We start from the raw sequence: 13,913 nt of genomic DNA on the forward strand, positions 1-13,913 counted from the left end.
AAAAGCCCTAGCTCCATTAACAAATGACATGAAATACATTAGACTTGACAGTGGATGTTAGCAAGAACAAAAGATTTTGAATTGAAAATTTCGTAACTCACCTTCCGAGCACAAGATTCCTGCCGAATTTTCGTGGACGAGGACCTGTTTCACCCAACCAGCAACGAAGTATTTATAAGCCTCCAAGCTCTTGAAGTTTTTCAAACTTTCGTGAGAATAGGCTGATTTTGTGTGGACAAGATAGTTGTAAATATCAGGGTCAGGCAGAGACGGCGAAGGCAGCCGGTCAAAAATCATCAATTTAGGCATCAAATATGGATCTGGCGACTGTATAGAACGAAGCTTTTCCACATAACGCCTTTTTTGCAACACATCCAGTGAGTTTACGGCATCAGAAAGCACCGGGTCTTCCATGAAATGCATTTTAAATTCCTCGATCAATTGAAACCAATGCTAATACAGAGACAAAATGACGGACAAGTGGGTGGAACCATACAGCGAGCACGTGGTTTTGTGACGTCGGTGGGTAGGGTATATACAGTAGCTGTTGTTTGTTTTGCATTGGGGTGGCGGAAAGAAAAATAAAATAAGGGGGTAAAAAGTGTCAAGGCCCCTGTGTTATTTTCGCTGCTAAGCTTTCACTTCGCAAGCGTTACAATATTGTAGCGACTTATCTATTCCGCCCAAATGCTTGATGGGAAGTTTGGGCAATTATGACTTAGAGTGGTAGCGGTGGTTGCCCGTCTTATCTAATGTGTGCTGTGTACATTAAAGTATGCAGTTTCTTAGAACCGGGCTCAAATAAGTTTCAAAACACTGGGAGGCCATTATCAAGAGGTGCCGGAACATGTTCCAGCATGATCCCGCTCAAATTAACCCCTGGCGCCAATTGAATATCAATGAGCTGTAACGGTAATTATTTTGGTCACAAATCACAACCAAAAACGTTTGTTTTTTTTGCCATTGAAAATCAAAGGGAAATTTGGACATACATGGCTGTCAATGGTATTGGCTTACTTGGGCACCAGTTGAATTTCAATGGGCTGTCATGGTAAATGGTCAAAATTTACAAGGACCTATGTTTTCCAGCCATTGAAAGTAAATGGGAAATTTGGACGTACATGACTTTCAATGGCATCCCATTAGAAATGAATGGGAAAGTTTTTTGGCGAATTTTGTAGGAACCGTAAGTTTTTGCCAAATTCTGTATACAACTTATATGCCCCTTACCATCCTGGAATTTTTGATGCGTATTTTTTTTTTGATTTGATCAAAAATTGTAGTACAAAATACATGCGTTATTGGGCGAACGGAAAGTTTTTGGGGGGTCTTTCGAAAAATTCCCTGCATCTTGCCAAAATTCCGGTCATTTTGATTACCGAACGGTGCTGATTGGTCAAACGGTTTGGGCTGTGCGGTGCGCTGAAAAAAGGAATTTTAATAAATGGGTCTTTGATAAATATGTAACAGAAAAACAGAAAAGTGAAGGCTCATTTTTCAAGAATTTTGAAGCAAAAATGTCCTCTAACGCTGGAGTGTACCAAGTAAACTGGGCCGGCCCAGGCCATTTGGGGGCCCTAAGCAAAATAATGCAAAGGGGCCCGTATTTTTGGCCCACCATTTTGGCACAGTATACTGTTAAACCCATACATGCAATCCAACCCATACGTCCATATTTTGTATATTAATCAGATTTTGTTGCACTGTATACTTAAAACTTCTCACCCCAAATGATTGTCAGTACTTACAGTAGACAGCACCAAACCTTTTTCTAAAAGAGAAAAGGAAGAAGTTAAGGAAGAACTTTTATTTTTTAAGCTTGTAATCAAGTATGAAAACTCACAAAAGTCAAATAAAGCAAACTAGTAAAAAAAACAAAAAACAATTGCCAGATTGGGGGCCCCCAAGTGGTCAGGGGCCCTAAGCAGCTGCATAGTCTGCGTATAGGCTGGGCCGGCCCTGCAAGTAAATAAAGGCTTCGAGTATTGGCGGGATATCATCGCAGCAATCTTATTGGACGTTTACTCATATTCTTAGTGATGCCATGACATCACGGCATCATCATTGCTTTCTGTTTATGATGTCACTTTTGAACAGCTTGCTAAAAAAGTCAAATATTTTACTCTTTAAAAGCATTCACAGCGACATTACACTTTTTGATTTTCATGCAAAAAAAGTAATTATTGATATTTTCAACTGAAACCCTACAGACGACCTCATCTTATTATTTCCTTGAATAAAAGTCACACTTTTTCATGGCAGCTTGTTAGTTCCATTGTATTAAAAACATGTAGGCGTTGGGATTGGCACACTTAACCATTTGCCTCATCAATCAAGGTTTGACATCTTTTCCATCTGATTTGGTTTGTCCTGGAGTAACCCGAGTTGTCGGTTGGTGGCCTCGTAAAACAGGAAGCTTTGCCTCTCGTCCTTCACACGGAGGGGAGGAGGCACCACAAGGAAGGGAGAGGCAGACTCCTGACGAAATAATAGAAACATGAGCAAGCTACGTCCGTTTGACCAGCTGATCGTTCCTCCCAGTGAGAGGAGGGAAGGAATGGAGGGGAGGAGTGAACACTGATGCTCCACTAATCTGCATGGGAGAGCGGAATCAGACGAGAGAAACAGCAGCTGGAGTCGGGCGAGAAGTCTTTCCCTACTCAGGATGGAAAGACCGTGGAGGAAGTGACATGTTCAAAGGGAGAAAGCACTGGCAGTTGGAAGACTTTGCTTCAAGGCGGGAGAAAAACTACTAACCGATCACAGAAAACAGAAACAACAAAGGCAGTTTGCAGTAGCAGCAGGTTGATTTAGTTGACTCGTAACCTTGTGCAGCGATGTCCTGGTTGTCCCCGGTCCAGTGGGCCAAATGGACGTGGTCAGCTGTGACGGGTGGCTCAGGAGACGACGGGCATGACGATGACAAGTAAGGGACTAACACTTAACTCTTTTAGCGCCATTGATGTTAAACGCCTGCAAGCCGCGGCTTCAGAACTGCATGTGGATCTGAATTTGTCACTGTATATATACCCTAATTTTCGGACTATAAGCCGCTACTTTTATCCTTCATTTTGAATCCCGTGGCTTATAGTTGAGTGCGGCTTATCTGTTGATTTATTTGGGTTTAGTAGGTAACACTTTATTTTACAGTGGCGTAATAAGACTGTCATAATTATGACATAACACTATCATGGGCACTATTGAATAGGGATGTCCCGATCCAGGTTTTTGCACTTCCGATCCGATACCGATATTGTTTTGCACTTCCGATCCTGGCCGATACCGATACCGACCTATCTGAGCATGTGTTAAAGTTTAAAGTTATTTAGCCTCCTTACTTAGCTGTCAGACTCATGTTGAAAAAGGTTTTAGTACCCTTGATAACAACTAGCCAGCTGAATTAGGTGAGTTTGACTAACACACAACGGTTGGTAACAAGAAACTGACCTGTTTATTCAGTGACAAACACAAAACATTATAAATAACAAACAAATGTCATCGTCAGTCAGTAAAACGTGCAAATAATATTGTAAACTGTCAGTGGAAAATCCCACAAACTTCCCAAGCTATAAGATTCTTTTAATGTTTCGTGCATTAGTTACAAAAATTGTATAAAAAGCCTCTAAGGTTTAAATAAACGACTATTTCAGTATCAAGTTAACATTTTAAAACCGTAAATACTCAAGTCCCCATTCTTTATCAGCAGCTTTAAACTACATTCAATTCATTTAATTTTGCGAATCAACTGTTAAAGTTGTTAAAATTGCTCCCGTTATGCCATAATTTCCCTTCTGTCTACTTTCGACATGAGAAAGTTTTAAAACTGTTTTGAAGATAGATTCAAGTCAAGATTTTCCCGATTTAGGAGTATTTTAGATAAAAAGTTAATTAGGTTCGCTTGGAAGGTTCACAATAGCCTACTAGGGAAGTCTTCTGCTTTAAGATGGCGGCTGTTTACTAACGCATCTGGTTTTCAATGCTTCAATGTTGCTAACGCAGTCGAGTCTGTCGTGTAGCATCTGGTTCTATTTACATATGATATCTATTATCTCCAGTAAAACGACGTTGACGTAGTTTGTTGCGGCTATCAGCAGAAGTCAGGTATTCTCGTGTTTTTTATCCAGCGGCATGAGTTGAGCTAAAGCCGTGAGTTGAGCATTGGCATTACCCGGGTCTAAGACAAGTTATGTTTACTTTGCGGATTGCGTCCCGAAGACCGCAATGTGTATTAGTTTCGCTTTACTTGACATATTTCAATAACCGGAATTTGGATGTTTGTGAATCGTTCTCGAATCTTCAGCGGCCGAATCGCGTGTTAGATGGTGCGTCTTTACTCACATGAGATAATGGCTCGTCATCCAGAATGAATTCTTCGGCAATGACTCTTGTTATTCCCTGGGCTTTGGGACTGTCGAGTGCCAGTTTGTCACGCATAGCAAAAGTTTCTGCCAGTGTTAGTTGCGTAGGACCTTTCTTTTTGTCTTCGGTTTTCTTAACATACTCCTCATATTGTTTGTGGTGGTATTTCGCTAAATGCTTGATTAGGTTGGTTGTATTAAAACTTCTTACAGCTTTACCACTACGCTTGACTCCATTGTGGCGTATGTTGCACTCTGCCTCTTCGTCTTTGTCATCCTTTAAGGTGAAATGATCCCACACAGCTGGCATTTTTACCGATAAAGTCTCTCGGTAAATTGGGAGACGGTACTGTAAATGTAGTGTGTTGAAGGAGTGCCGTATAATGCGGACCGGATTTTAGGGAAACCGAAGCAAAAACTGGAATGGATTATGTAAATCGGTGCGCTGGAAAACCCGGACCGGACGTAAAAAAAAACTGGATCGGAAGTCTGGATCAGAATTTTTCCCGTGTTCCAATCCGATACCGATGCGCATTTTTTTGCCCATATCGGCGTCCGATCCGATCCAAATATTGGATCGGGACATCTCTATCATTGAATGCTTATGACAGAGTTCATTAAGAGTCATCTGGCAAATTATTGCCCTTACTCCATTCATGTCCAGCTCGGATCTTTTACATCTATTCAAAAGTGAGATAATTTGTCGGATAACACTAAATGACATCTGTTATAAGCATTTATCAATGCTCATGGCAGTGTCATGTCATATTTATGATGGTCTAATGACAGTCTTATGGCGCCACTGTCAAAGTGTTACCAAATACCGTAAGTAGCAATTAATCAAACAACTGGAATAGCAACTGAAGAAATAATTAGCACAGAACATGAATTTTGATTATTTACATCTTTATCGCTGCAATGCATGCTAGGAGGCATGTTGGACAACAACAGTGTTGGCAGCAGAGGTTGACTGTCCCCCCCAAGGGAGCAGTGATGGCCAAATGTAGCTTCTTGAAGCAATGAAGCTTTACAGCCAGTTGGTTCAAACCTTCATGGTGGTTCATTTGGTCATATGATGTCGCTGTCAAATAACGCATTACCGGTTAATATTTTTTGGGGTAAATATCTCATAATACAGTGGCGACGGCTGCAGTTTATAGTCCAGTGCGGCTTATCTAGGAACAAACGCCATTTTCGGGTCAAATTTGGGGGCTGGGGCTTATAGTCAGGTGTGCCATATAGTCCAAAACAGTAAAGTTAGTTTCTTGAGTGTCTATGCGTTACTATTTTGTTATTGCCTCATAATGTATATAGAATGAAAAATATTGTCGTCATTTTGAATAGAAAATGTTAGAAAAGTTCACACTTCACGTTCGTTTCCATGGTAAATGCTCATTGTTACTTCCTGTTTTGGTCTCGAGTAACACGTGCTAGGTGTTTTGGGACTGAGAAAGGTGTGTGGAGCAAGGGTGCACATTTGAGCCAAGTCGAGGAACCTGTCAGGATGTGCAAAGGAATGTTGATCTTTGTGCGTCCATGAATGAACGTATTTTTCCTTCATTCTGGAGGGTTCCAGTGATAGGTTGGAGCCGCTACATGCTCGGCCATTTTGTAACTTTGCCGTCACAACGGCGGGTAGTCGGCGTGCATTGTTTACATCCTATTTGTGTTGCACATTCATGCCGTGAGGTGACGTGTTCGTTTAGCATCTTTGAAATGTGTTTTAAGTTCGATTGAGAGTAAAGTGCTTAGTTGCCTCCACGTTTTGTGGCCAAATAGACCGCGGGTTGTGCGCCGCCCCCACCTTTGTGTTTATTGCACTGTGCAATTCATTTGTGTGTTGTTGATTATTGTGCAGTCCATTTGCATTGTTTTACATTGGCACTGATATGCTGTTAACCCAAACCCGAAGTTCTCAATTTTTGACATTCGGCTTAATCTTTCAGTCAGCCGGGGTTTAATTAGTCCGTGGAGTTGATTTCAACAAATTCCATGCAGTTTGTCAGGTTTTTGTTAGGGCTCCAGAGGGGCTAAGCTAGCGTGAGTCACTGGTGGTTGAAATCAACTCCATCCACTAAATAAGCCCCCACTAACTCGAAGATTAAGCCTTATGTGAAAAATTCTGATCTTCAGAAATTTAATTATTGGAAAGTCAATTACATGCGATGACATGTTTCTGTTGTCATTCTTATTTTGAGGCAGCTAAAGGAAAAAAAATTGTTAAAAAGTAACAAATAAATTACTTTTAAAATAACTTTGGCTAGGTTCATACTGCAGGTCTTAACCCACAAATCCGATTTTTTTGTTTTTTTCCCCGACTCGCGTGAGGCATTATTAACTTGACAGTCTGAACGGGACAAGTCGCATAGAAGTGGACCATTTCAATCAGATCTGGGTCACTTATATAGACCCTACCCACGTGACGTCACAACTCCGCTCTCCTGACTGGTGCCGCCCAATTGTTCGTCAACACATCGTGTTGACCTGTTACGGCTACGTACATTCCTCCTATTTACGGCGTGTTTTTCTGCTCGTTAACATTAATAATCAAAATGGTGAAGGCGTGTGTGGCGGTCGGTTGCAATAATAGAGAAGATAGACGGAGAGACTTGAAGTTCTACCGGATTCCGAGAGACACGGAGAGGAGAGAGCGAGATGGGCTGCTGCAATTCGACGAGAAAACTGGGCTCCAAACGATTACCACAGATGATGTAGTAGTCATTTTATATCTGGTAAGATGCATTTAATATATATTTAGAGGGTTTTGGGCTGACAACCACAATTAAGATCATTGCTAGGCTAATCGCCGACAACATACACGTATGTATGTAGTGAGAGTGCTATCGCTAATCCATATAAACATTAAAAGCCCTAGCTCCATTAACAAATGACATGAAATACATTAGACTTGACAGTGGATGTTAGCAAGAACAAAAGATTTTGAATTGAAAATTTCGTAACTCACCTTCCGAGCACAAGATTCCTGCCGAATTTTCGTGGACGAGGACCTGTTTCACCCAACCAGCAACGAAGTATTTATAAGCCTCCAAGCTCTTGAAGTTTTTCAAACTTTCGTGAGAATAGGCTGATTTTGTGTGGACAAGATAGTTGTAAATATCAGGGTCAGGCAGAGACGGCGAAGGCAGCCGGTCAAAAATCATCGATTTAGGCATCAAATATGGATCTGGCGACTGTATAGAACGAAGCTTTTCCACATAACGCCTTTTATGCAACACATCCAGTGAGTTTACGGCATCAGAAAGCACCGGGTCTTCCATGAAATGCATTTTAAATTCCTCGATCAATTGAAACCAATGCTAATACAGAGACAAAATGACGGACAAATGGGCGGAACCATACAGCAAGCACGTGGTTTTGTGACGTCGGTGGGTAGGGTATTGAAGGGGAAACGATATCGTCATCGCACACACCATATAACTGTTTGCATTAGTCTAACACATATATAGTCTAACACATACATATGGTACAGGTTTTCGTAGGCACCGTCTAACTGTTTGCATTAGGCTAACACACGTAATATAATTAATCAGGAAATGTGTATCATTTTCATATTTACGGTAGGACTACACTACTAATATAAAATAAATAGCACACCATAGTTTAATGAGAAGAAATAGAGATACACAATGCCGTCTTATCACAAGAGTGACGCACATACTCGGGGAATCTGCTCTCAGCAAACTCCAAGGACAAAGCGCTTTGTCCTAAAACAAGCACCACCAGCCCGGACAGCAAAGTTGATAGCGGGCGTCCCAATCCGCGCACGAACCTAAACCGCCCAAAACCGGCCACAGCGGGGGCGGCCCCAAAGCAACGCCCAGAAACGCCTTCGACGAGACCCGCGTCAGCAAAGACTTCAAAAAGACTGGACACTGAGATAAGACAGATTTTCTTCTGCTCGGAAACATGTAGCCTTGTTTTGGATCCAGAATTGTCCCTCCGTCGTCTGTTTTTGCCTTGTTTTTGACCATTGTCGACGAATAAATTGTCAACCTGTTTTCGGCGAGTGTTCTTCAAGCTTTTGAAACATGGAGTCAGTGTGCAAAGGGTTAACACAGGAACGCGCGGAGTTTAGCTTCCTCCTTAGCCTGGCTCCTCGGGGGAGTCAGCGACGGAGCACATTTCCGTTCTGTTGCCGGCCTCCCCGTGCAGTTTGGGCTGGGAGGACTAAATTCCTTCAGTATATACAGTGTTGAGCACGTTACTTTAAAAAAGTAATTAGTTAAATTACTCACAACTTCTTCCAAAAAGTAACTGAGTTAGAAACTGAATCACTCTATAGTAAAAGTAACTAGTTACCAGGGAAAGTAACTATTTCCGTTACTTTAAAAAGAACTTGTTGTATGTCAAAGAATTTGAAATTTTCTGAGCAGTATTCGAGTCAGTGGAATAGAGAAGAACAGACAGTTAACTTGATAGGTGCTTCAGCAGATTTGAATTGCTTACCACAGATGTCGACAAAAGCTTTGCCCCGGGATATAAATTACACATTACATGCAGGTTCTTTCCTTTAATTTCGACAAACTTGAAATAGTGTCTATATCTCCACCTCTTAAAAGACAATTTTTCTTCTGAATGCTCTGCCATCCCGACCCTGTGCATCTGTTTTGCTTGTGTGTGTTTGCCGCACGCGCTGTTCCGGTTTGCTTGTGAAATCAGCGGCTCTGAGTGGCTTACCACGACACATGACTCTAACCCTCAGCCAATCACAATCACTTCCATCGCATCTCTCGAGGGGCTACATTCAGGTAGGCTTGTTTCCCGACAATTCACGTCACCTTCAAAGCGTCTGCCGTCCTCAAGATGGAAGCAGAATTATTGCTGGCTGACAGTGGGAGTTGGGAACGAGGCTAGCATCAGGTGTAGCAGACACAGACACGTTACCAAACTTTGGAAAGCATTGTCTAATTGAATGAGCAGGGACAAACAGCTTGGAGTCAGAAGTACGTGCGCTATTCTGGAATCTGAACGCACCCTAAGTCTTGGATGACAAATCAACAGAGCAAAGAGTCGACTCGACACGGCTGGTAGTTTCTTCAATTTATTCAGAGTAAGTAACGCACCGCTTTTGACCGTCAGTAACGGTAACGGCGTAATGGCGGAAAAAGTAATTAGTTAGATTACCTTGTTACTGAAAAAATAACGCCGTTACTCCCAACACTGCTTATATATGTGGTCAAAATCCGATCTGGGCCACATTTTTTTTCAGAATGTGGCTGTGGTCTGAACTGTCAAGTCTCCCAAATTGGAATTCATGGAGCAATTACGTGGCAGCGATGTAGCTGTTCATTAGCGCTAGCGCCTAGCTTGATCTCAGCTTTTACGATGCAGGAAGCGGGCTTTACCACAGTCATAAAAAAAAAAAACAATGAAGAAAAGGATAAGCCTGATAATGCTCGTTTTCTTACTGTGAGAAAACAAATATGACAAAAACATCGAAATTGTTTATTAGGACCTGCAGTATGAACCTAGCCTTAGTTACTTTGATAATAAAGTAATCAATACAGTAACTACATTACTTTTTTGAGGCGTAATCAGTAATGTGACAACACTGTCACTCTACAGTTGTGGTCAAAAGTTTACATACACTTGTGATGAACATAATGTCATGGCTCTCTTGAGTTTCCAGTTATTTCTACAACTCTTGATTTTTCTCCGATAGAGTGATTGGAACAGATACTTCTTTGTCACAAAAAACATTGATGAAGTTTTGTTCTTTTATGACTTTACTATGGGTTAACAGAAAAAGTGATCAAATCTGCTGGGTCAAAAATATACATACATGGATCTGAAAAAGCGAATCATTGACTTGAACAAGTCAGGAAAGTCACTTGGAGCCATTTCAAAGCAGCTGCAGGTCCCAAGAGCAACAGTGCAAACAATTTTTTGTAAGTATAAAGTGCATGGCACTGCTTTGTCACTGCCACGATCAGGAAGAAAACGCAAGGAATCACCTGCTGCTGAGAGAAAATTGGTCAGGAGGGTGAAGATTCAACCGAGAATCACCAAAAAGCAGATCTGCCAAGAATTAGAAGCTGCTGGAACACAGGTGTCAGTGTCCACAGTCAAGCGTGTTTTGCATCTCCATGGACTGAGAGGCTGCCGTGCAAGAAGGAAGCCCTTGCTCCAAAAGCGGCACCATAAGGCTCGACTGAAGTTTGCTGCTGATCACATGGACAAAGATAAGACCTTCTGGAGGAAAGTTCTGTGGTCAGACGAAACAAAAATCGAGCAGTTTGGCCAAAATGCCCAGCAATATGTATGGAGGAGAAAAGGTGAGGCCTTTAACCCCAAATACACCATGCCTACCGTCAAGCACGGTGGTGGTAGTATTATGCTGTGGGGCTGTTTTGCTGCCAATGGAACTGGTGCTTTACAGAGAGTAAATGGGATAATGAAGAAGGAGGCTTACCTTCAAATTCTTCAAGATAACCTAACGTCATCAGCCCGAAGATTGGGTCTTGGGTGCAGTTGGGTGTTCCAACAGAACAATGACCCCAAACACACATCAAAAGTGGTAATGGAATGGCTAAATCAGGCTAGAATTAAGGTTTTCGAATGGCCTTCCCAAAATCCTGACTTAAACCCCATTGAGAACTTGTCGACAATGCTGAAGAAACAAGTCCATGTCAGAAAGTCATCAAATTTAACTGAACTGCAACAATTCAGTCAAGAGGAGTGGTCAAAGATTCAACCAGAAGCTTGTGGATGGCTACCAAAAGCGCCTAATTGAAGTGAAAATGGCCAAGGGACATGTTACCAAATATTAGCGCTGCTATATGTTTACTTTTGACCCAGCAGATTTGATCACTTTTTTCTGTTCACCCATAATAAAGTCTTAAAAGAACCAAACTTCATGAATGTTTTTTGTGACAAAGAAGTATCTGTTCCAATCACACTATCGGAGAAAAATCTGAGTTGTAGAAATAACTGGAAACTCAAGAGAGCCATGACATTATGTTCTTCACAAGTGTATGTAAACTTTTGACCACAACTGTACATCCGATCCATCTGGACTGGGAAGGATGGGATTGAATGATTGCTGCGAGCTATCCCAGTCCGAATGGCTTGGACGTCTATCACTGTATCACAGGCAGTAAGATGTGATGACTGTAAACAGAGAGAGAGGCTGCTGGCTTAGAGGTGGGAATAACATTTCATTTAGGCAGTGTGGGAAGATATTGGGCTGTTTTTGTTGTGTGATGTCATGACACACAAATAGGGGAATTACATTCGAAGAAGCAGTTTGAGCTGAATCTGGCCTATTCTCCTCATTTTTAAGTAAAAAACAATGTGTGTAAAAGGAGAGGCGCGGCATGTCTCAGTTTGGTTGGGGGATGGTTGAGAGAAGCCACAGTTTCCAACGCTTTTAGTTTTTTTCCCCCTCATCCACTTCTAGTTTCTAAGTAACCATACAAGATTGCAAGCATTGGGGCCATCCCTGGGTTCGACTTCAAAGTGTGTCTGTTGGATTTGAGGTCTGAAGTGTGTGTATGCGGGGGAGCTGTATCAGGATTAGCTTTGGTCTGTGCAATTTTGTATAATCAGAAGGAGCGTGGTCGGCTTTTACGAATGCTGTTTTTCATTAGAGTGCGGTTGTTTTGATGTGCTTTCATGCGTGGGCAAATTTGTGCTTTCTCACATCAACTCACACTGTTTCACTCCCTTCCTTTCGACACCCACCTCTGTTGAGAAAATTAATTTGGGCCCGACATAAAACTGCAAGTGTTCTGTGCGCACGTGAATATGCTGGGACAGCGTGTCCCTATTGAGGGGGAAAGGATGCAGGTGGACCCTCGGCTTTTCTACCCCGCCCCTCCATCTCTCTTCCTTTGAATTCCCTTGAAACACCCAGTTGTATTGTTCTCGTCATTTTAAGAACGTCACGCTGACATTCTGTTAATGCACTTCACACTATAAAAAAAAAGAAACATTCAAGTACCGTATTGGCCCGAATATAAGACTGTGGTTTTTTTGGTTTTTTTGCATTGAAATGAGACTGAAAAAGTGGGAGTCGTCATATATTCGCGGTCTAGACATTATACCCATTCACGACGCTAGATGGCGCCAGATATCATTGAAGCGATGTTCTGTCATGAAAGATCTCAGCTACTCTCAAGTTTAACCAGTTTGCATTATCTTATTGCAATGTTTTTCCTTATTCAGATCTGTTTCAAGATTACAGTTACAGTTAGACTTCACTTTGATGGTTGATGCAGTTATTGCAATTTTGTTGTTTCATCACAATAGATTGGTTTATTTACATTTAAAAAACCAGAAGCCATTCATTTACGAATGTGATTGCACTTTAGTTTACATATTTAAAGTGCCTGTGACACGAAAAAGCATGTTTATTTCATAATATGCGCGGTATTTTATGCCCCTGAATGATATGGGCCGCTTGGATGTGTGTGGAAGCGATCGCTATTTTTATTTAGTTTTTTGAATCCCGCGCCATGAAAATGAGTGACTTCCGGCTTCGGTCTTGCATTGAGGAGGAGGGCGCTGTGACGTGTACGGTAGAAGACGTCCTCTTCACGCTACAGTGTACTGTTGTGTATGAGGACGAAGGATTCAGCTGATTTTGCGGATTACTACGTTTATTTTTCACATCACGCCAGCCAAACGGCTGCAGAAAAATCATTCTGTATGAGAGAGAGGCGTATGTGCCTTTTTGGAGTTTCAAAAGGTTCCCATTCACCATGGATATTTACTGTGGGACCATTGGACTGACGAGGAAGTGAATAAACATCTTGTTTTGTATTATGTCAAATACGAATGCAGCGATTACAAAGTAAACACTACAAACTTCCTTTAAATGAAGGACTACTTACGTTTGATCATTGATAGGCATGTAAAAAGCTCTCCTAAATGTCATTAGCAGCAGCACGTTAGCTGTGCAACAAATCCAGCCACCCTCCTCCGGGGAACGAACTGTAAATTGCTCTCCGCCGGGCGGTTTGCCGATCCACTAAGACAATTGACAACCGGGTCGTCATGTCAAATAATCCAGGATAGTTATGTGTGATTTTCCACTTCGAAGACTTTGAAACATCACTCGGTTCGGGTTAGCATGTCGGCTAGCTGTCACGGCTTCTGGTTTGTTTACATTCTCCGAAGCCGGGGAAGGGAAATGACATATGTCCGATTTAGGTGTCATAAAATATCATTCGGGAGGTGCGACAGTAAAGGTGAAGTCGACATTTTTTACCATTATGGAGTAATTTTGCCATGTCGTCCTGAATAAATGCATTTTTATTATTTCATATTCCATTCAGCACAAGACTGTTATTTGTCATGAACATGCCATTTATTTAGCAATTAGGGAAAATACTTGGATAAAAAGAATATCCTGTAAAAATATTGAAGTAAAGAGACAGAAACAATGACATTTTGCCGCTCTCTCCGTCGCGTTTTCCTCGTTGTGAATAGTTCCCCCTCGACGGGCTGACAGGTCCTTCTCAAGCCATTTATATGGCTATTGGGAAAAAATACTTGGATAAAAAGAATATCCTGTAAAAATATTGGAGTAGA

At 41.7% G+C, this 13,913-nt stretch overlaps 1 protein-coding gene across 2 annotated transcripts in view; it reads left to right on the top strand.

Annotated features, from left to right (window-relative positions):
• LOC130913351 (transforming acidic coiled-coil-containing protein 1-like) overlaps nucleotides 1-13,913 on the top strand; it is a 73,495-nt gene that overhangs the window by 19,083 nt on the left and 40,499 nt on the right. The window contains exon 1 of one of the 2 annotated variants that reach the window (XM_057831902.1): nucleotides 2,435-2,926. The exons of the other annotated variant lie outside the window; for it this stretch is intronic. Within the exon in view, the coding sequence (XP_057687885.1) occupies nucleotides 2,838-2,926 (89 nt within the window). The 5' untranslated portion in view covers nucleotides 2,435-2,837. Of the gene's footprint in view, nucleotides 1-2,434; nucleotides 2,927-13,913 lie in introns of those variants that run through there. 2 annotated transcript variants of the gene reach the window in all.

Source organism: Corythoichthys intestinalis, chromosome 3 (genome assembly GCF_030265065.1).
Source record: "Corythoichthys intestinalis isolate RoL2023-P3 chromosome 3, ASM3026506v1, whole genome shotgun sequence".
NCBI classification, from domain to species: Eukaryota; Metazoa; Chordata; class Actinopteri; order Syngnathiformes; family Syngnathidae; genus Corythoichthys; species Corythoichthys intestinalis.